Source organism: Microtus ochrogaster, chromosome 22 (genome assembly GCF_000317375.1).
Source record: "Microtus ochrogaster isolate Prairie Vole_2 chromosome 22, MicOch1.0, whole genome shotgun sequence".
Taxonomy (NCBI): Eukaryota; Metazoa; Chordata; class Mammalia; order Rodentia; family Cricetidae; genus Microtus; species Microtus ochrogaster.
Genome location: NC_022023.1, coordinates 6,108,645 through 6,129,283, shown reverse-complemented (window position 1 = coordinate 6,129,283; position 20,639 = coordinate 6,108,645). Strand labels below are relative to the sequence as shown.

At 45.0% G+C, this 20,639-nt stretch overlaps 1 protein-coding gene across 1 annotated transcript in view; it reads right to left on the bottom strand.

Moving 5' to 3' along the window:
- Positions 1 to 20,639, bottom strand: part of Me3 (malic enzyme 3) — a 155,962-nt gene that overhangs the window by 66,468 nt on the left and 68,855 nt on the right. The window contains exons 3-4 of the mRNA XM_026784324.1: positions 13,994 to 14,127; positions 11,685 to 11,834 (exon numbers count right to left, since the gene is read on the bottom strand). Coding sequence (XP_026640125.1) covers positions 11,685 to 11,834; positions 13,994 to 14,127 — 284 coding nt within the window. The remainder of the gene's footprint in view (positions 1 to 11,684; positions 11,835 to 13,993; positions 14,128 to 20,639) is intronic.

Genomic DNA, 20,639 nt, shown 5'->3' with positions numbered 1-20,639 from the left:
CTATCCATCATCCATCCATCCAATCTATCCATCCATTCAATCCATCCATTCAATCCATCCATTCAATCCATCCATTCAATCCATCCATCCATCCATCCATCCATCCATCCATCCATCCAACCTATCCATCCATTCAGTCCATTCATCCATCCATCCATTCATCCATCCATCTATCCATCATCCATCCATCCAATCTATCCATCCATTCAATCCATCCATTCAATCCATCCATTCAATCCATCCATCCATCCATCCATCCATCCATCCATCCATCCATCCATCCATCCAACCTATTCATCCATTCAATCCATCCATCATCCATCCATCCATCCATCCATCCATCCATCCATCCATCCATCCATCCATCCTTTTACTTCTCTCATATGGTGAAGAGCACAGGAGATATTAAAGAAAGAGAAAAACATATACACAGATGAAGACACAGCGCTCCCTGGGGCAGCACAGCAGAGAGCGCCAGGCAGATCTGAGAGGAGGCGCTGGGCTCTCACAGGTGATTTCTGCAGCAGAGAATTCCAGAGGACACTGTCCACAGACTCAGAACGGGGAACAAAGCATTTTACAAATGAGCTTGGAGGATAGAAGCCGAGGCTGTAAAGGACAGGTGTTTGAGGTAGACTTTCGTGTAAGCAGAGACTTATTGGGATAAGAAGAGAGAGTAGTTGGGCATAGAAAACGTCTGTGGTTTTCATCCATTAATAAAACATATGGCAGATAGATTAAAGAAAAAAATACTACAGACTAACTAAAGTTGTTGATTCAGAGAGGGGGAAAAACTTACCAATCACCTAGTAATCAAACTTTGCTTTTGTTTTGATTTAAAACTTAGGCTTAAGGAGAAAACAGTCTTGATTGTTTTCTCATGAGGCGCCAGCACCGGGTGGGCTCCTGCTTGGGTCAGCTGTCTGGTGCTCTGTGTTGAGCTGGAGCAGTGTTTATAATACACAGGCCATAAGCTTCCTGCAGCAGGGTTGGTTGTGGGTCATTTTGGGTCCTCTCCTGATATGGTGGATTGGGATCTTGAGAGAGAAGACTGGAGTGTGTAATTTTCGTAAGTAGTTTCGTAGGAAACCTTACACCAGGCTTGGGTCATTCACTCTCAAGCACCTTCTCACTTTGATGATAATGATCCTTTAATTGCTTATCATTGCCATTATTTTACACAGCCCTCTTTCTGTTTTTCTTCTACCATTACTTGAATTTAAATTCTTTGTACTTTCTTTGATTAGAGATATCTTTTTTTTTCCTGCTCCTCACTCCTGGACACCCCTCCTCCTATCCCCATTGAAGCTGGAGGGTCTTTAGGCTTCATCTATTCTTCCATTAAGTAAAAGGGTCACCATGACAACTTCACGTCTATGTCTCTCTGCTTGACTGCACAAGAGAGGTACTGATTGGCTCGCCCGGAGTCTACCCTGTACTGGGAGACAAGGCAATTTTTTCAAGCTCATCTGTGTTGAACATTGACCATTGTTATTAGACCTCCAGAAGCAAGGGTTCGGGACACGTGGGCCATGACCTTATTCCACTCCAGCAGTTTACTTCTCTCCAGTTGATGGAGCAAGATTTGAGGACCTCATTATTTTGCAAACAATGGAGAAAGTCTATTCTCTAATTATCCCTCTAATACAGAAACTTCTTGTGATTCCGGCAATGTTCTTTTCCTAGTGCTTAAATACAACTTAACCACAGGAACACTTAGTGAAAATTGACCATGCCCTGTGCAAACATTCTTCCTGAAAATTCTTAAATGAATGAAGCCACATTTTACATTCACGTTAAACAAATTTAAGACTGAATTATTCAAAATTACAAGTCATAGCTCTTTGGGCTTAAGGAGCTATATATAACAGCAACTATATAACAGCAACTCACACCTCTGTTTCTATCAGAAATTATCAGTAAAAAAAAGATTCTGTGTATCTTCCATCCATCCACCCCTGCTTCCAGCTCCTAAGTACCACCAAGAAGGACCTATGGGGTGTAGGATGTTTATTTTTATCCATTAGCAAACAAATATGGCTGCCCCGTTGGAATTCTAAGATCTGTTTATGGAAGCAGTTCTGAGTGGCGAATAGGAAGCTATAAATCCTAGGCCTGGCCTCAGTTCTTTTCTTTTGTTATTTGTACAGCTTTGGGGGGGGGCACTCACGGTCTTGAGTTCTTTATTTTCCTGTGTGAAAGTGGGTTTCCCTGCTTCACAGGGTAGTTTAAAGGACTGTATTTGGGTCCACCCTAAAGCCTTGATGTACTATATACGAACACATACGGCTACAATTCACAGACGGCATCTATGTCCGTAGAATGGAGGGCAGAAAAGATTTAGAAGAGGTGTCCTGTCACTTGCCCTGATCTGTACCACTGGTAATCAGGGTGTCACTTCCTTTCTTAGCCATAGTTTGAGCTGGTTGATTTATGGATCTGTGACCCTGCCATTGTATGCTGTGCAGGGAGACAAAACTACAGACATGCAGAACTCACGGGGCTTTTAAGAGCTAATCAATTCCAACCAATCTGTTCCCATCCAGGGTTCCACCTACGGCTTCCTGGGGAGATACGGGCCTCCTATTCAAAGGCCTCTTAGGAGGCTAATTCCACATCCTGTCCTGGAACCCTGAGTCAGGGAGCTGCTTGACAGTGTTTAGAATGGGCTGCAGGGGCACATAGGGAAGGTTTATGTTGGTCAGAGGTGGATTTTAAGATGTAAAGGCTGGTAAAGACTCGGATCCCAACTTAGTGTAGGAGCAGAAGACCCCTGAAGGCCTTGCTGTGTGCTCTGCCTGTGCTGCTGGGAAGAACCTGGACTTTCTTTCTGGGGTTGTATAACCAAGCACCTTAACACAGCCCTACCCCACCCTGCTTCATCGTAAGGGACAACAGCCTGAGACTCACATGCATGGACTCCTGTAGGTACCTGTTGCTAATTTCCTTTAGCCTAGGGAAGTGTTTGCTTTGTTGTTGTTAGGCACAGAGGGGGTTGACCGTATTTTTTTTTTTTTTTTAAGAATACAGATTCAGCCTCCTCCTTAAATTTTTGAATGGAAAAATAAAAAATAAAATAAAATAAAAAAATAAAATAATTAGAATAATTAGAATTGAAAAAAAAGAGTACAGATTGAGAAACACTGGATTTTAGCAATGCAGGAGGGAGAGGCCTTGGGACAGTATCCACATAGGCTTGAGATCAGCAACTTGCTAGCACACGGTCTTGGGCGCGCCTCCCTCTACCTCTGAGTCTCTTCTCTTGGACACACAATATACTCTGACTTCGAAGGGGCTGTTGTGAGATTCAGAGATAATGAAGGCAACTTGACCATCACAGGACCGGCCAGTGGATAAAAACACGGGAATTCAGGAGTGTTAGTTATGATCCAGCTCAGTGTTGTGTTTCAGGGGCCCGAGTTCTGCTTCCCACGTGTCAAGTGCATCGGAACACATTCCACAGTCTGACAACCCACCTCCACCTGTACGGACTGTAGACACCCACTTCTCAGGGCCTCGGTTTCCATCGCTTCATCCCAGACCCAAGGCCCTGAGAAACTACATGGCAGTTCACAACTGTCTGTAACTTTAGTTCTAGAGCATCTGGCACCCTCACAGATATGCAGGCAAATCCCAGTGTACACACACACACACACACTAAATTTAAAAAACAAAGTCTCTAAGAAACACATTCAAAAAGTTTAACGTTACCCATGAAGACAAGGGGAAATCTCTAAAGATCTGCATAGCTGTAATGGTCTAATGCCAGGAAATAAAATAATAATAACTCTGCGAGTGGGCTAAGTGAGGGGGGTTCTTTTCTTGTTTTTTCCTCTTTCTTTCTTTCTTTCTTTCTTTCTTTCTTTCTTTCTTTCTTTCTTTCTTTCTTTCTTTCTTTCTTTCGGCAAGGTTTCTCTGTGTAATAGCTCTGGCTCTAATCTAACTTGTTTTGCAGACCAGGCTGGACCTGGAACTCAGAGAGATCCACCTGTCTCTGCCTCCTGAGTACTGGGATTACAGTCATGCACCACCACTGCCCAGCAAAGGTGCGCTCTTTATGGCAAGGCAACTTTTAATTTTCTTTGAGAAGTTTTATGCTAGTAATTGGCTAGTCCTCTTCTAGCCTAGAACCTTCCAGAACATTTGCACTGCTTGAGACTCTTTTCGAACTAAACTTAATGTGAGTCAACACAGCCTTTGGTACATTTTATAGGTCAATGGGAGATCAAGGTTGTTCGAAGAAAGGTTTGCTCAACTCCTGCTTGTATGTACGTATTTCCTGGTTTGACTGAGGAAATTCCCCCCCATAATAACTCTTTGATCACCGTGGCAGGGTTTGCCAGGGACAAAGGAGGAAGAGGACAGAGCCAGTCAAAGAGAAACAAAATCACTTTGTTTAAATGGTCAGGGAAATCTGCCTTTGGCCAAAGGAAGTCAAAGCGAGTACAGCCCGTTCTACTTAATGAACGGCTCCAGCTTAAGTAAGGAGAATGCAATGTTTGTGTCTACATGGGTCTGATCCATGGTTCCTACCTCCAAGCCCAGCCTTCTACAGTCAAACTCACAGATGGCTAAGGAGTGCCTTCAGTCCTGTCCACAGAGCAAGCTGCTCCTTTGGAGGTGAAACTCCTGGGCAGGTCACATACAACTAAGCATGTAGTCCCTTTAAAAATGCCAATTCTTGATAAAAAGAATAAGCCAATTCTCTCTACGACTGAAGTCCATGTCATTTAGACACGCAGTAATTTTTCTCTCTCCCCCATCTCTCTGCTTTGGACTGTTTTAGTCACGTGGGATGGATGAACTATTTAGTGTACTCCCTGAGACATTTGTCTCAAATAATAGCTAAACAATGTCCCTTGGAGAGGCTCCTCAGGCCTTATATCCATTCCAGCAGGGATTTCCAAGTCACAGCACCAAACCGAACTTAACAATGCTGGTGTGCCCAGCTGGTCTGTTTGGATAAGTGCCCACTTGCGGATCAGAGCTCTCAGGGAAAATGACACTCCTGAAGATAAGCCTGCAAGCTTTCTCCTGTCAGAAAATGCAAAGAATGTGTTTTCACCTGCCTTCCGTTTTTATCTCAAATACCACAAACCTTAGCGGTAACTCTACCGTTCCAGTGCTCCAGTCTGCTCCACAAGCTGGAGATGGCCAGGGTAAAGATTAACACTCGAAATCCCCAGAAAAAACGCCTCCTTCTGCAGACAAAGAAATTGAGGTCTGAGAAGGGACAGGAGACTTCCAGAAGGTTATACTGTGGGTGACAGGCATTGGGCCAGTCCATTGTGCAAGCGAGTTTACAAGAAGGCAGGTGTTTATCTATCAAACATCGCATTTACCATGGCTATAGGAAGCTGGCCTGCAGATACAGAAAGAGCGCAGAGAACTGCTTCCGAGTTAGCTGTAAGACCTTGGTTAGGCTAGTTCCAGTTTCTTTCTCAGTAAAATAGCAAGCGCTTTGTGGGAGTTCCTCGCCTCGGGCCCAGTCAAAGACATTGTAAGCATCCAATAAATGACAGCTCCTCATATCCTGTGTGTGTAGAATACTGGCCTGGGTGCAGAACCAGATCTATTTGCAGAGGAGGATGGTGGCTTGGCTCAGGGCCAAGGGATGTCATCTTCTTCAAATCAAATAAATCTTTAGGTGTTTTCCACAGAGCATCCAACTTTTTTTTTTTTTTTTTTTAAACTCAGCCCTCCTTTTTCTCTTAGTCCTCGTAGGTACTTGCTAATGACTTTGTTACTTAAAACTACAGATAATTTTGTTTAGCATCTGGACCAAACCACGGATAATAGCGGCGTTTCAGAGGACAGAGATGCCCATGATCTGATGAGTGGTGTTTTAGTTAAGGTTACCATTGCTGTGATGAAACACTATGACCAAAGCACCCTGGGGAGGAAAGGGTTTATTCAGCTTCTGCTTCCACATCATAGTTCATCACCAAAGGAAGTCAGGACAGACAGGAACTCAAGCAAGGCAAGGACTTAGGGGAGGGGGCTGGTGCAGAAGCCATGGAGGAGTGCTGTTTACTGGCTTCCTTCCCATGGTTTGTTCATTCAACTTGTTTTCTTATAGAACCCAGGACCACCAGCCCAGGGATGGCACCACCCACAGTGGGCTGGACCCTTCCTCATGAATCACCGAAATGAGAAAATGTCCTACAGGCTTGCCTACAGCCAGGTCTTATAGGGGCATTTCTTAATTGAGTGTCCCTCTCCCCTCGTGCCCCTGCTATGATTCCAATTTGTGTTAAGTTGACATAAAACTAGCCATTACCGGAGGGTGACTGAGTCAGATGGCATATCCTAGGGATGGTGAGTCGGGGAGCTCCCAGTACTGCGTATGGCCAGGCCCTTTCCAGTGGAATCTCAAAATTGTCCCATGCAGCATAAGCATTGCTCCTATTTCATACAGAAAAGCCTGGGGGGGGTTGCTATGCTAATTATCAAGGTTATCAGGACCTGAAACTGGAGGTTAAGATCGCCCCACTTTAAAGTCTGAGCTATTTCCACTTTCCATAGTCCAACTCTCCGATAGATTCTCTGTCAACCCAACCATTAGTCAGGCTCCTCCGTCTCTTCTGATAGGCCAGGCAGTGGACTTCACTCTCTGTCCTTGAAGAACCCACTCTGAGCAAGAATCCTGCCAAATGGCTTTAGCCAATTAGCGAAAGTTTTCTACCTTTGATATCCAATCACCTTGGAACCTTATTACCACCCACGGCCAGTCTACTTCTTGGTTATAATCCCCAGTTTTGATTTGTTAGAATTGAGTCTAATCTTGTCCCTTGAGGCAAGAGTCTGCACAGCGGTCCCTATACCTATGACGATGTCCTCCATTAGAATAAAGTCTGCTGTACTGTCTTAAGTTATCATTATAACTTTTTCATTAACGCCTGCATCCATCCCTACAGGCACACTGAGATTCAAAATGCTATAGCCACAACTGTATGTGCGCCAGCTGGGGTCTAAGAGAATGAGGAAGGTACAGAAACATTGATGAAGGCTGGGTAGCTTGGGAGAAGAGCTCTCATGGACCCTGGCTGCCATATTGGCTTCCTCTTGACACCTGTCTTTTGGGTTGAAATCTGTCCAGGCCTCCTGCCAGCTTTCGCTTGTTCCCAGTAACCATTAGTGGGTGCCCCTGCCAGTCAGACCTACAGAAGCCCAGGCTGAGGTTGTTCCCGGGAAAAGGCACTAAAGGATGAAGGATAACCACTCTCCTTATAGGGTTACTCAAGCTTTAGGTCTCTGGATATATTCTTGTCCTTCTTTCCAGGTTTTGGGGTGATGTGGAGTAGAGGTGTGTTGGAAGCCCCATTTCTAGTGTTGGCTGGACCTAATCAGCTTTGGTGTGGGACCAGGTCCTTCTACAGAGTGTTTCTTTGTTAACAGTACCTGGCAGGACTATTTATCATTTCAGAAACTGAGAAGGCCTGGCTTTCCTCTTCTGGGCCCTGGGGCTGTCCTTCCCTCAGATGTTAATCTACAAAGTCATCCTAAGCCAGGTCTCAGAGGAGGCTCAGGGCTAGGGCAGAACCCGAAGTCTCTGCTCCCTTGGACGCAAGGCTGGTGTGAAATCGACACTTGGAAAGAGGCCAGATGGAAACCCAGAGCAACAGCTCAGGGTGTCACCCGTCCAGTCACCTAATTGGGCAGTCATCTGAAGAAGGGTTAGTGGAAAACACACTTAGGTGTGAAGGACTAATCCAAGAAGACACTTCAGTCTGCCTCAACCTGCCTTAGCCTCAGCCAGCTGCAAGCCAACGGCCTGACTAGATCTTTCCTCTGGGGAGAGGCTCTGAAAATGGCACCTAGATAATCATCACCTCATACCCAGGGCAGCCAATCATTCCTGGAACTGCAGGGGTGTCGAGCCCTGAATGCCCATCGTGTGTGCCCCGTCCTCAACTATGAGGCAGTGCAGTGAACAGCGGGGCAGTTTCTTGCTCACACTCTGGTTCCAAGTACACAGGTCCAGTCTTGGCTTCACCGTGTGACTTTGGGTAACTTATTTCTCTGTGTCTCAGCTTCCTCATTCTACAGAAGATAACAGTGCCTCCCCTTGAGGGTGTGATGATAATTAAATAGATATGTAAAGATCTGAGGGTAGTATCTGGCCTTACAGTTATGATTTTCTCCACGTTCCAATCATTCCAATTCCAGTTCATTTTTTTTTTTTTTGCTGGTGTTGTTACCTATTTTCTCCCCCACGCTGTGTCTCCCACTGCAGCCCTCTGGCTACCTGTATCTAGAGATGTTCTCTGGGTGGAGGTGGCTCAGGATCCTGGTTCTGCACATATGGAGCCCCACCTTGCTACCTCTGCTTTGTCCATTGCTCATTCATTAGAGAACCACAAGTCTGGTTTGACCTGAGCCAGGAAGCGCTCCCCGTCAATCCAACTCCTTTGAACACATAAAAGAGACATCATTTAAGCCGGGCGATGGCGGCGCACGCCTTTAATCCCAGCACTCGGGAAGCAGAGGCAGGCGGATCTCTGTGAGTTCGGGGCCAGCCTGGTCTACAAGAGCTAGTGCCAGGACAGGAACCAAAAACTATGGAGAAACCCTGTCTCGAAAAAAAAAAAAAAAAAACAAAGAGACATCATTTTTAGACAGAAATCTTTGTCCGTTCTACCCAGACCCTCAGACCTCCGGTTTAACCGCCACAGGGAGCCAGATGGCTCGCCTTCTAACAAAGGTTGGTATCGAGACAAATAAAGAGAAAACCTTCATACATTTTCTTGGTGGAAGCAAACACACACAGAGGTCTTAGAGATAGGAACGGGGGCTACAAAGAGAACAAAACAATGTAATGGGCAGGACCAGAGGGGGACACAGAGCTGAGCAGGAAGGATGGGAAGGAAGCAGCCATCGGACGTTCACCAGCAAGACTGCTCCAGCCTGCCTTACGTCAGAACACACCAAGGAAAGACACAGTCCTCTTGATCCGCATTTCTTCCTGAGTTTCCAATGACTACAACAACACAACTTTTCAAAAGAGTAGCGTCTTTTTTTTTGTTTGTTTTGTTTTCCTTCCCCGCTCCCCAGTTCATAAATTTCACCAAAATGGTCCTCTGTCAGGTCTGTCAGGCCCAAAGGAAACTTTATTTCCCCAGAATCTGGTGGTTAGACAACAGTCAGCCTTCTTTAGGTACTAGGCAAAGGAGCCATTTTCCTTATCCCTGGCCGAAGAGACAAATGGCTATCTAAGGTGCTATTAGCGTACCAAAGCTCACGCTGGCCTCCTGGCTCCCTCGGTATCAAGAGTACTTCCCTGCTGACATCCTGGTTCTTCTCTGCGCTCCTCCCACCCCACACTTGCTCCTGCCCGTTTCCCCAGCGACTCATTTCTCCGTATAGCCCTGCTATTTCAGCTATGCTTCTCCCTCTCTGCTCGGCTCCTGCTTTCTCTCACGGCCAGGCCCCGTCTGCTGGCGTGTTCAGCCTACTTTCTCTCTGCTCTGGACTCTTCCAGATGCCTCTGGCTGTTTTCTTCCCCATCTATATAATAAAAACCTCCCCTTCACCATATCACAGCTTCTACCAGGTCAGCACCAGCCTTCCTCACGCCCCCTATTGACCCAGGGAGATCTAGTCAGCTTAGTGGCTGGATTGGTTCCCATTTCTGTCCTTTCCTGACCTTAATTAGTTTTCTCTTAACTCCCTGGGCCCCCATGTGCTCCCCTTTCCCTTAGCAGATTGTTTTGTTTCTACTATTTATGCTTTAACAATTTCAGACATGGATATTCTGAACTTCTGCTTAAGTCACCCCCATGACTCTCATTTCTCTGTCTCCCTTGGAAACTCCTCCTTTCCCCCAACTTTGATGTCTTTTCTCCTTCTTTTTGACTCACTGAGTTTTAAATGAAGTTATTTGCACAGGTGCTCCTTGGGGTTATTTACTGGAATATGGGCATCTTATCAGTGGCTCTACCACTAAAGAAAACGACACACCCCCAGCACCCACTATCTGCTCATAGTTCCTCAGTGATGGGCAGAGCCTCATGAACTCCTTTTATGTGTATGACACAAAGTCACGACCCCGCTACTGCAGCTACAGTGAGCTTATGAAGAAAACGTCCCTGTCACGTCCAGAAGATGCTCTTGTAACCCTCCTCCCAAGCGTCTGGCTCATATACTTTTTCCACTCCCTCCTCTGGATGTTTCCCGAGCTTTGGAGCAGTCGACAATAGATGTCTTACCTAGGCACGGCCTTCCACATAGATAACTCTTTCAAATCCCAGTCCTTTGCTATCGTCTGTCCCAGCCCAGCACCACTGAGAAGAAGCAGTCCCGAGCCTATGATTACATGTTCCCTGTATAACACAGGCTTTCAAAAGTGGTCTGTAGTCAAGTGTGGTGGCAAGGGGTGGAAGCAAGAAGACGCAGTTTTGCTGTATCGTGAATTTCCAGGCCAGCCTGGGCCACAGGAGAACCTGTCTTCAAACAGTTAGCCACACCAGGTGGTTGTGACGCACTGCTTAAATCCTAGCACTCAAGAGGCAGAGCTCTGTGAGTTCGACACCAGCCTCATCTACAGAGGGAATTCCAGGACAACTAGGGCTACCCAGAGTAACCTTGTCTCAAGAAAACAAACAACCCCCAAAAAACAAGCAAGCAATAAAATAAAAAATTAAAACATAACAAATGAAAACAAAGCAAAGCGAGAAATCTAATTTATAACTACTCTATAAATGTCAATCATGCATTGGTTTTGCAGGGGTTCTCAACCTGTGGCTCACAACCCCTTTGGGGTCAAATGACCCCTTTCACAGGGGTCACCTAAGCCATTGGAAAACACAGATATTTATGTTACAGTTCGCAACAGTAGCAAAATTACAGTTATGAAGTAGCAGCAAAAATAACTTTGTGGCTGGGGGTCACCAAAACATGAGGAACTGTATTAAAGGGTTGTAGCATTAGGAAGGTTGACAACTACTGGTTTGCAGGATACTGTACATTTATAATGGCTTTATATGATATCCTATTACATATACATATCTAGACCCTTCTTTTGTTGTAAATGCAAGAACTATGTCGTTACAACGATCAGGTACCTTGCACCGAGAATTACTGAGATGATTCCTATTTTTCTGGCACAAACAGATTTATGCATATATATTTTTTTTCCAGTACTAAAAATGAAAACAAAAATGATTTCTTTAGAAAACTTCTCTCAAATCCTTTGGCTTTAGGAGAAAATGTGATGCCCTAGCTTTTGCCTATAGAGTGACATTTTCTGTTGAATCTAAGTCAACTTCTAATGGAGGGATAGTGATTTAAGGGCTGAGAAGAGAGCGTGTGTTTGGTGTCCAGGGCTATTTATTGTCCTCAATTATCCAGAGGTCTGTAGGTATGTTGGAGACGAACAGGAAAAGGGGAAGGACATGGAGAGGTGGCAGGTGGGGACTGAAAACAGTAGGAACTACTCCTCTGAGCAACATGTTGAACGCTTATCGTTTGGAGGTGGCGAAGATTCAATATCCCCTTGCTAACTTCTCAGTTCATTTCCAGGCTGGTGCTCGTTATTTTACCGAGCACATGTTTAAAATCAAATGTCTCCTTGTTGGGCCATTGACTCTAACGTAGCCTCTAACAGTCAAGAAACAAGGACACTGGAAAGTATTTCTCACCCTCTACGGGCCAGCCTCTCGGTGGCCCCCTTAGTAGGTACTCACCGAGGACGGCGGAAGGTCAGACCATATTGCTGACAGGCCAGCCCCACCGTGGGTGTGTACACAATGGGCATGAATTTCTCCACGTCTGAGGTCAGCACTCGGTAGAAGAGCTTCTCGTTGCGGTCTTGGAGAGTCATGAGAATGATGTACCTTGGAAACGAAAGCAAACGCCAGCTGATCCCAGGGACACCACTACTTGGCCGACCCCCCCTGATGACGTCATTGTGTTTAAGAAAGGAGGCCTTGCTCCAGGGAGGAGTTACACTTGGCGGTAGCCACGCCCTCAACCCACCGCCATTGTTGGGCATTCCATTTTCCTAGCCATTTGTGTAGGTTTCTCTCCAATTCTGGACTCTACTCCCCTCCTCTCTGAAATCTTTACCAGCACACCACAGTCCCTATGGCAGGGGAGCCTTCTCAGCCTTCCTCCAAGTCACCTGTTGAAACGAGAGTCTCTTGGGAGCAAGTGTGTGAAAGGAGCGCGAGCCGGGAGCAAGCATGTGGAAAGGAGCGCAAACCAGGAGCAAGCCCTCGAGAGCTCTCAGGAACATGCGCGCTCATGGCTTCCTGATCCTTGAGCATCTCAGGCAAGTGAGAGAGGCCCATGAAGTTGGAAAGCATCGAGAAGGTCAGCATTAGAGCATAGCTTTTATAATTTCACATTTTAAGCAAATATTTGACTTTGGACGCTCATTCTTTTTGGTACATTTAGCAGGAGTTTCTGATGGTTCAAAGCTCGGGCATGGATCAGTTTGTTAGGATATCTGCTGTTTAACTTTTGGTTTGCTCTTCGAGATGAGGTGGCTGGATGGACAAAAGGGAGAGAATATTCGACTTGGTGGCAATTTGGTCTTGGGGTTAATGTGAGCATAGCCGTGAGCTTAGTGCTTTAGGAGGGGCGACACGGTTGTGGGCAGGGACACGCTTGTTTCCTGCTTCTTAGAAGGTATAGGTGACTTGGAGGAGACACAGGGAGCTAGGTGCAGTATGAACCTCACATGCTACTGAACTTTGCCCTTCGTAGGCATTTAGCTCTATGGATGTAGAGAGAACCATTATTTTCTTAATATATATCTGCTAAAGTCCATAGTAAGATGACAATTTAAAAAAAAAAAACTTACCCAGAGCTTGCTATGCCCCAGGCAACATTCTAAGTACATCATAAAGACATGCATTTAATTCTCATAAAATCCAATGAGTGCTGGGCGGTGGTGGCGCACGCCTTTAATCCCAGCACTCGGGAGGCAGAGGCAGGCGGATCTCTGTGAGTTCGAGACCAGCCTGGTGTACAGAGCTAGTTCCAGGACAGGCTCCAAAGCTACAGAGAAACCCTGTCTCAAAAAAACAAAACAAAAAAACAAAAAAACAAAATCCAATGAGTCAGCTGGGTGGTGGTGGCGCACGCCTTTAATCCCAGCACTCGGGAGGCAGAGGCAGGCGGATCTCTGTGAGTTCGAGACCAGCCTGGTGTACAGAGCTAGTTCCAGGACAGGCTCCAAAGCCACAGAGAAACCCTGTCTCAAAAAACCAAAAAAAACCAAAAAAAAAAAAAAAAAAATCCAATGAGTCAGATACCATTGGCACAGAGTTGGCAGAGTAACTTTCATTATTCAATGCGGGAAGGTAGGTTTCACCCATTCTAGAATTAGTCTTACATCAACTAGGCTTTGCCATCTCTGAACTATGTATGGCAGAGAGTTAAATTCATAGACGCTGAAGTCAGGGTGTTTAAATCTCATGCTGACTCATGGTGGGTACCTGGGTGGTGACTACCACCTTAGTAACGCTTAACATTGGCTCAAAGACTCTGAACGTGGGTCTTTGCGGTTGCGTCTCCACTGAGGAGTATTCAGAGGGAGCAGTGCTCTTATTTGCTGCCCACGATCTTCAACACAGCATCTCGATCCTTCCGAAGGCATCCCGTCTCTATGACCCCTTTCTCCACTGTTCCTCTTGCTGTCTTCCTTAACAGCCCCATCTCCAGTTTTTTGCCCCATCTCTGGCTTAGTGAGCTGCCCTCCCGCAAGCACCTGTTGACTGCCGAGTTGTTTCTTCAAGGCTTCTGGGACTGACTCATCTGTGCGATCGCTCAGATGGCCTCCCAGACTGGTCAAGTCCTGGTTCATTTTAGCTGTGCTTCTGCTCTAAACCTCATCTTTAGGGAGACCGTAACTCTATTTAGAGACAGAGCTGGATATGAAGTCTCTCAGGTTTTCCTAGTCACAGAGAATTTAGAACCCGCTGGGAGCCTCAGGGGAGAGCATCTCAGCCTCAGGACTGGGCACAGAGAACAGACTTCAGCTACTGACTTGTCCAAGTCGCTCGGCTGCTTCTCATAGTATCTCATGATGCGGAGGAGCTGGACATCCTGGCTGAGGAAGCAGGGCGGGATGAGTCCGTGGATGCCGAGCTGCAGTCTTTCTTCAAGGGTAAAGGCCATGCCCTGGAGAAGAAGAAAGGGACACACATTTAACGTAGGTCCAGAAAGCCAACAGATGGACGTTCCATCTGTAGACAGCCAGAGTTAGTGTGAATTAGTAAGAAGGGATGGGCCCAAATCTCACCTCTGCTGTTTCAAAGAGGGCTTTCTTGTGCTAGTTATATTCAGGCCTCCCGATGAGATAAATGGGGAAGGCAGACACTTCAGCAAGACTAGATTTTGCTTTTTGAAAAAAGAAGCTGAGGTCCATAGAACACCAGACTGTAGAATAACGCTCCTTCTATGCCTCTTCCTCCAAATCCCCCCCTTTTTTTCACAATAGTGTGGCATATATATCAAAGTTAATGAATAAACATAGAGGCCCACCATACAACTAATGCTTTTAGCGTATTCAGAGCTCCTTGATTTTTATCATGCCCATGTGCTATCCAGGACTCCACCCAAGCAAGACACATTATATTTAGTCATTTTCTTAGGCTTGTGTTAGCGAAGACAGCCCTCAGGTACCCTTAGCTTCTTACGACCTTGATCTTTCGGAGAGTGTTCGTCAGGTCTTTTGGATAATACTTCTCTACCAGAACAAGTTGAGCTTTTCTCACAATTACGGTGGGGCTGTATGCTTTCAAGGGAAGACCATGGGAAGAGAGGGCATTGTCTCTGCTGGTGAGGATCACAGCCATAAAGCTGACGTAGGGCTTGCCAGCGTCTCCCACTTTGGAATTACTCTGCCTGGGAATTTATATGTCAGAATTGATACATGTCGGGATAGACTCATGCACAGTTGTTTTCCACTTTGGCTTATGATCCAGTGTGGCCTTATTTATATTATTGCTCGTATTGCTCCAGCTTTGGCTTTTGGGCAATCTTCCAGTTGATTTCAGTGTCTTTGGACACACTCCCAAAATACAGGGTTTTGTTTTGTGTGTGTGTGTGTGTTGAGTAATCTCTCACTTTCTGGTACTCCAGGGATGCTCATCTTGTATATTGCGTGCTCTGGTTCTAGAACCATCCATTTCTTCTAAGATCCTCGAGTCATTTTACTGTAGTTTGCTATAAGAAACCAAGGTCTGGCTGGGCAGTGGTGGCGCATGCTTTTAATCCCAGCACCTGGGAGGCAGAGGTAGGCAAATCTCTGTGGGTTCTAGGCCAGCATGGTCTACAGAGTGAGTTCCAGGACAGCCAGGACTGTTTCACAGAGAAACCCTGTCTTGGGAAAATGAAAAGAAAAGAAACCAAGGTTTGGACATTTTTTTCTTTTCTTTCTTTCCTTCCTTCCTTTCTTATTTTTATTTCTTTGTGAGACAGGCTTTCTCTGTGTAACAGCCCTGACTGTCTTGGAACTTGCTTTGTAGATCAGGCTGGCCTCGAACTCATGGAGATCCACCTGCCTTTGCTTCCCAAGACCTGGGATGAAAGGCATGCACCACCATTGCCGGTTTGAGCATTATTTTATTGTGCTTCTTGCTCTGAGGTTTCCTAGTTTGCACTGTCTCTCAGTTTATAGAGCAAGGACACATTAGCATGCATCATAAAATGTACATCATACATATTTGTGGATATTTCTATAATTCCTTTCTGAGCCTAGGTAAGGTTCATACCTAGGCCTGTAAATCTGACCCACACCCACTTGGGTCATTCTAGCGTGATTCCCTTGCTGATCTGGAAATTCTCACTCAGTCATGCATTTGCCTCCCAACATCTGCCCTCTGTTTATTTAATTTCTTAGCTCCAGCAGGCTGATGCAGTAGTGTAAAAACCCTTAATTTGGACTGCTATGGAAAACGACTTTATAAGATAGAGTCTATAGGATAGATGAAATCCCTTTGCCTTTAGTCTTACAAATTCCGTTAATTTCCAAAGCTACCTAGGCAGACACTTCCTCCTCCTCCATATTCGTGGAGATTGTTCTGTAAATTTATAATATGTATGAAATCCCATGGGCTTTACCTGTTTGTCCCTTCTTGCTTTGCCAAACCTCTGGCGGCCACTGATCTTCATTTGCTCTCTCTCTACAGTGCCACCCTTTTTAGAATGCCGAGCAATTGGCGTAAGAGAATATTCAGGCTTCCTAGGCTAGCTTCTTTCACTTAGAAACCCAGCTAATGTAAACCCAGTTTAAGTTGTTAAACTCAAGCACTTTAAGGCTTTTGTGCCTTTTCGTGACCACAATTCATTCATTTTTATCAAGTAACATCCATTTGCACTCGTGCCATAGCTCATCTCTAAATAGACACAATTATATTCTATACTTTACGTACAGCCACTCTGTGAGGGACATTTAAAGACGTCCACTTTACAGCTAGAGGGCTCAAGCAGAGAGGTTACCTAACTTGCTTTATGCTGAACTGCTTCTTAAAGCAGGGTGTATCCTGCAGCGTGTGAGGACATTTGGCAAGACAGTTTTGCCATGATTATCCTAGGTTAGAAGGTAGTAGATCTGATCAAAGGAAGAGAATTGGAGCGGAGGGAGGATGGAAGGCATCTTCTAATTTCCTCTTTGTGTGTGGTTTGAAGGCCAGGGCTCTCTGAGACTGGGCTTCCCATAGGTTTATAGAGCAGTAGCAACAGATCAACCCCAGCTTGTCTTGAGGACCATTTTTTCCCTGGGACGTGTGGGAACTGTGCAAAAGGCCTACCTTAAGATAGGACACTTTGCTTGAGAAGATGACACACAGGGACATGTTCAAAGTACTCCACACAAATCCCAAATCTGCTTTATCAAAGATTTTCCAAAGTTACTGAAAGGTTGGAGATATGGGATTTGGAGGAGACACAAGGCAGAATGGGCATGTGTGGTTCAGAGGGGTTGCTGAGGCAGGAAGTCTTTTGGATAAGAGATTTACTAGAAGAGTTATTAATGGCATAGGTGTACATACAGCATGTCAGGGACATATGGCAGGCAGCAAACCCACGAGACAGAGAGAATCCTCTTTAAAAAAATGTTTTTTAATGTTATAATTACACAAATTTCCCCTTCCCTTTCCTCCCTCCAAACCTTTCCATATGTCCCCCTACTCTCTTCCAAATCTATAGCCTCTATTAAAAAATTGCGTTACAATATATATTTGTGTGTAATATATATATATATTCCTAAATATATAAATACAACTTACTCAGTTCATATACTATTATTTGTATGTATATGTTTTTACTACTGGGGCTTCTTTTTTTTCTTTTTATAAATCTCAGAGGAAGTGGGGAGGTTTGTGCAGTCTGTCTCTGATATCCGGGGTGTCAGGGGAGGAAAGGGAATTCTGGAAGGGGTTTGTTATTCAGACGATGTGGGAGAAGAAAGGCACATTTAGTTATGGCAGACCCTTGCACTGGTTGGCGATATGCCTGCTAACGGTGGCCTTGTGTTATCCTGGAGCCTGGCAACTTGAACCTATAAATTCCTTGGAAACATGACAATGGCATCTGTCATTCTTACAAAATCCAGATACCCAGAGATTCTGTTAGAGGGTTCAAGATTCAGAGACAGTTTCTTGGTGGCCAAACTTCCTTTTCTCTACAGCAGTCCTGAAAAAGAGGTTGCTGCAGGTAGGTACAGCCTGATCAGCCTGTAGTCTCAGACCTAACAGTTACCAGTTTCAAACCCATGGTGCTTGCCAACAAGGGGGCTACATGCCAGTTCCCAGATTCCTTTGTAAGAAATGACCTTGCCCACAGACTGGTCATCTTTATATTTTTCTTACCCAAGACAGGGTCTCACTATATAGACCTGGATGTCCTGGAACTCATTATGTAGATCAGGCTGGCCTCGAACTCACAGAGATCTGCCTGCCTCTGCCCCCCCCCCCTCCAAGTGCTGGGAATTAAAAGTTTGCACCACTAAGCCCAGCCAGACTGGTGACTGTTACCAAACACCATTAGGTAGGTGACTCTTAACTGAAAGACTACGGTTGCCTCTCCTTGGCCGCAGGGATCCCAGGGATTCCAGACATTTAATTATGACATCATCATTGCTAATAGCCACCGTGACTTTTAATAACAGGCTTCTTTTCTCTACAGGCTTAAGTGTTTCTCTTGGCTGACTTCCACTAACTTCTTTTGTATTTGAGGAAAACGAATGACTGTTTAGCAATGGGTAATTTTAAGGATTTAAAGAAATTACTTCTAGAAGCTCTAGATTTATAAACTGGCAAAGCAGAAAGACAAATTAGCAGTTCCATGGCTCCAAAAGGGATAAGCATTTCTTTTTTGCAGGGGGTACGGGGATTGGATCCATAGCCTCGTGCATGCTAGGAAACACTCCTCTCCTGAGTTATAGCTCCAGCCTTCTTTTTATTTTAACTTTGGTACAAGGTCCCACTAAATTGCCCCAGCCTATAGAATCAGATGTATTTCTCACAAGTTTCAACCTCCTGCCTTCAAAGAGCCATTTGCTAGTCCATCTTCCTTGGAGACAAGGGCTTGACTTGATCTTAATGTCTTTGACTCACAACACAGCTCTACGTTTTTATAACTTACACAAGAAGCATGAGCAGATGAACATAGTCTAGGAGTCCCACATGGCAGGGAAAGCTGTGTGGTGAAACCTGTTCTTACCCATCCCATGTGTCACGCCACCAACGGACACCACTGTCACAAATTTCCCACCAAGGGATTTCCACAAATTTCAAGTAACACTAGTTTTGTGAGCACAGTTTAGTGAGTACCCAACAAGAGTCAGCTAGCTCTAGTCATTCTTAAAAACAAAGGCAACGATAAGGCTATCTCTTTGGGATACTTAGAGATAAGTGGCTGGCGAGGCAGACAGCCAAGGACTTTTCAAGGTGAATACTCAGCGAGGTGACCGTGAAGAGAAAGAGTGATAGAATTTGCTATACAAATACTATGCCAATTAATACTCTAAAGTCCTCCCATCCTCAACACACACACCTCTAAGGTGAGGGTCAGGGGAGGCCATGGTGGAGAGAAGAAAAAGAGTGGTGTCAATGGAAGATTCCCATTGGCTGTCCTTCTCCCTGGGCCCCTCTTTATTCCAGGCTTATTTACTCACATTTCTCTCAGTGTGGTAGACCAGTTGTCTCTGGTTGGTAGCTAGACAGACAATAAGAATCACGTATGGTTCTTCAAAAGCTAGCATTCTGTCTGGAAGACCAGAGATCCATAAGTCTTTGTAAATTCTTTATGTGATTCTGACACTATTCAGATTTGGAAACTGCTGTCCTAGGATGTTTTTCTATCTGGGTTTTTTTTTTTTTAAATGAAGAAGGTAGAACCCACAAATAAGAGCTTCAGGGACAATGTAAGCTTTCCTTGCTCTACCCTGGCTCAGTTCAGTAGCTAATGCTAGTCAGTCCTTAAAAATAAAGGCAATGATGTGGCTAATTCTACGAGATAGTTAGAGATAAGTGGATGGGGAGGAGGTGGTTGCTCAACATCCAATCCTGCCATCTTTCCCTTCAAATTGTCGGTCAAGCCTCCTAGATTCCTGTTGCGGTAGAGCCCAGGTCTCCATCCCAACACTAAGTGGTCAATATTGCCACTCTAAGTTACTCTAAATTTGGCTTTAAGCTTTAGTGGACACACCTGTGATTTGGAACGGACAAAAGGTTGCTTGCTCGTGTGGAAAAACAAGATTGCTTAGGAAGCCCTGGGTTCATTTTAATTAGTGGAACTGCATATCCAGGGGATTGGGAAAGCAACATCAAGTGAGGCCCTAGGGCCACACATACAGCATTGTTGGAGCCCTCTCCAAAGTCTGCCGAGTCAGAATGAGAAGCCTGGATCCTTTACATCTGAGGCTTAGAGTGCTGTGCTTATCCACGTCTGCCTCCCTTAGAAGAGAGAAGACCATTTTATTCTTCTACTCGTTTATTAAACAAGTGCCACGCTCCTCTTCTGTACCAAGTACTCTGCTAGATGCTTGAGTGGCCACTGTTTACCCTTGTCTGTGTGGAAAGGTCCTAAATCTTTGCTTAATATTGGTATTAAGGTTGGGCCTCATGCTAAATATTAATTTAGATGGATTTACTGCTTGAGAGGTGAAAGGAATCTTGGCCCAGTATCTTTGTTAATGACAAAAAATGCCTTACATATCTTATTGCTTTATTGTATTAAAAAATGTTCCCATCTGGCTTATGCCAGTTTAACCTAGACAGGGCAGGTGTTATTATCCCTATTTACAGAAGAAGAAATTGACGTCTAAGTGGGTCATGGGGATGTGATTCCCAAGGGACATTCAAAGTCACATGAAAATAATAGCTATTTCTTTTGGAAGACTAGCTTCTGCAAAAATGTTGATACGAAGAATCTGCTCCCGAAATACTTGACAACTCTGGAATTTTGTCCCCATTGCGCAGGAGATGAATAGACAGAAAGATTCTGCATAATTCTCTTGGGAAAAGTCAGTGGCAGTCTGGATGCTGCACAACCCCATATCCCCAAGAGTTTATTATTTAAATCTTCGACCATGATGGAAATAGAAAACACTATCCTGAGTGAGGTAAGCCAGACCCAAAAAGAGGAACATGGGATGTACTCACTCATATTTGGTTTCTAGCCATAAT